The sequence below is a fragment of the Antrostomus carolinensis genome, unplaced genomic scaffold (genome assembly GCF_000700745.2).
Source record: "Antrostomus carolinensis isolate BGI_N321 unplaced genomic scaffold, ASM70074v2 scaffold30307, whole genome shotgun sequence".
NCBI classification, from domain to species: Eukaryota; Metazoa; Chordata; class Aves; order Caprimulgiformes; family Caprimulgidae; genus Antrostomus; species Antrostomus carolinensis.
In genome coordinates this window covers 2,030-3,956 of record NW_010325804.1, presented here as the reverse complement: position 1 = coordinate 3,956, position 1,927 = coordinate 2,030, and the positions used below count along the sequence as shown (strand labels likewise).

At 42.3% G+C, this 1,927-nt stretch overlaps 1 protein-coding gene across 1 annotated transcript in view; it reads right to left on the bottom strand.

Moving 5' to 3' along the window:
* Window positions 1–243: 243 nt before the first annotated feature.
* LOC104527612 (THUMP domain-containing protein 2-like) overlaps window positions 244–1,927 on the bottom strand; it is a gene marked incomplete at both ends in the record, with an annotated part of 3,589 nt that continues 1,905 nt past the window's right edge. Inside the window, 2 exons of the mRNA XM_010171381.1 lie at window positions 244–321; window positions 1,431–1,846. Of these exons, the coding sequence (XP_010169683.1) occupies window positions 244–321; window positions 1,431–1,846 (494 nt within the window). The remainder of the gene's footprint in view (window positions 322–1,430; window positions 1,847–1,927) is intronic.

Below are 1,927 nucleotides of genomic sequence, written 5' to 3'. Positions count from 1 at the left end.
CCAAACCATTCTATGATTCTATGATTCTGATATTGATTTAAGTGCTCTGGAAGGCATGCACACAGTGGTTACCAAAAAGCTTTGCTCAGCACTACCCAGTGATTTCTATTTAAAATCAGTGGCACAAAGACAAAGAGGGGAGGTTGTGGTCTTGAGTGCAAAGGGAGCAGAGAACAAAACAAAAAGATAGGGAGGGCAATTCTGGAAGCAGCAACAGGCCATCTGGCAGACAAGCACCACTACCTCTAGATCAGGGTCCCGCAGATCAGCCCGCCAACCACACTGCTTCATAAGTGCTATGCCAACAGCTCTTCCCATCTCCTGCAAGAAGAACAGTCACAGGCAGAAAAAAAATAACAGAATTAAGAAAACCACAGATCACAGCCGTGAATGCACAATCTTCCCAAATACTTGGGAAAAGAAAGAGTCTCTCTTTATCCCTAGAGATAAAGTCTCTCTTTATCCCTAGGAGAACAATTTGTACAAAGACCAGAAGAGGTACAACAGTGAGTGAGCAAGGGGCAGAGCAAACATACCCCAGGAAAAAACGACTCTCACCCAGCTGGGGTGTGAGAGGCTGAAGTCCTGCCCAAAAGTTGTCATCATTTTGGAATTATACATCACACACAAAATACTTCTGATGGCTGTAAACCAGATTCTACCTAAGAGAAAAACCTGTGAATGCACAAGTGCAGCTCACGATTTTAACGCTGTTACGGCATCTAGAAAGCTCTGACTACCTTCAGAGTATTAAGAGTTCAAACACACAGCACACATTTAAGCAAACACTCATGTTGGCAGGCTCACATGTCCCACCTTCCCAAGGTACCAGCTTTAGTAGGAACAACAAAAAAATCTAGTTAAACTACTGCTATCTTCAAGTAAGAGAATCTAAATAAACTGCAGCTACACAGGGTTTGTTTTTTAATTTTTTTTTAAATTTTCAACAAGATCCAGCCCCAGGGCACCTCCCAGGGCTTCACCACCCTCCTGGGGAAACAACTTCTCCCAATAACCAACCAGAGCCCACCGAAGCTGCAACTTCTGGCTTTTGACCTTTTTTTACACTGCCACAGCTGAGTCTGGCTGCTTTGTCCATGCAGGGGTCCTTTAAATAGCTGTAAACTACTATCAGATCACTCCTCAGACTCCACAGGCCCAGCTACCTCAACCTCCTACCTTTACTTATTCTCAATAAAAGGCACTGCTTTGAAAAATATTCAGGGTAACAGTGCCCAGAAATTAACAACAGCCCTTCTATTTCCACTTGTTAAATCTAAATGCAGGTTAAGGGCTTTTTTGAGAAAATACAGAAAAAGCTTTGACCAGTTTATTATTCTAAAACATACAACACACAATTGAAATGACAAACTTACACATCTTCCTTCACCTTTGCTAAATTCTTTTAAAACACAGATACTTCAGCATACCTGTGAAGTAAGTATTTTTGCAATCGCTCCACTACAACGACAAGAAACTCTGAAACTGAAGCTAAGCTTCTCATTTGCAGTAGGTTCCTCTCCACTGCTTTTGGAGGGCTCTTCTAAGGAAGTCTTGCTTTCAGTCCAGCAGTCCTGGTCACTCTTTCTATCTGGGACCACACACCTCTCTCCAGCTTCCATTTGATATTCCTCAGACACAGTCTCCCTCCCTTGTTCTGTTTTCTGCCTTTTAGTTGCAATATTTATCTCTTCTTCTGATTTTCTCTTCTGAGGCAATGGGTTTTCTTGAGAGACACTGTCTTTTTTCCCCTCATACCCATGAAGGTTTCTCCAAATAGAGATAACATCCAGCCAATACTTTGGCTCCTCAATGACAAGGTTTTTAATCTCATGCAGCATTTTCCCTGGAAGAAAAAGCAGTTCCAGGTTAAGTGGTTCAGCCTCAGCATCTGATTTTCCTGTGGATTGAAAGCAGCTGTTAACAA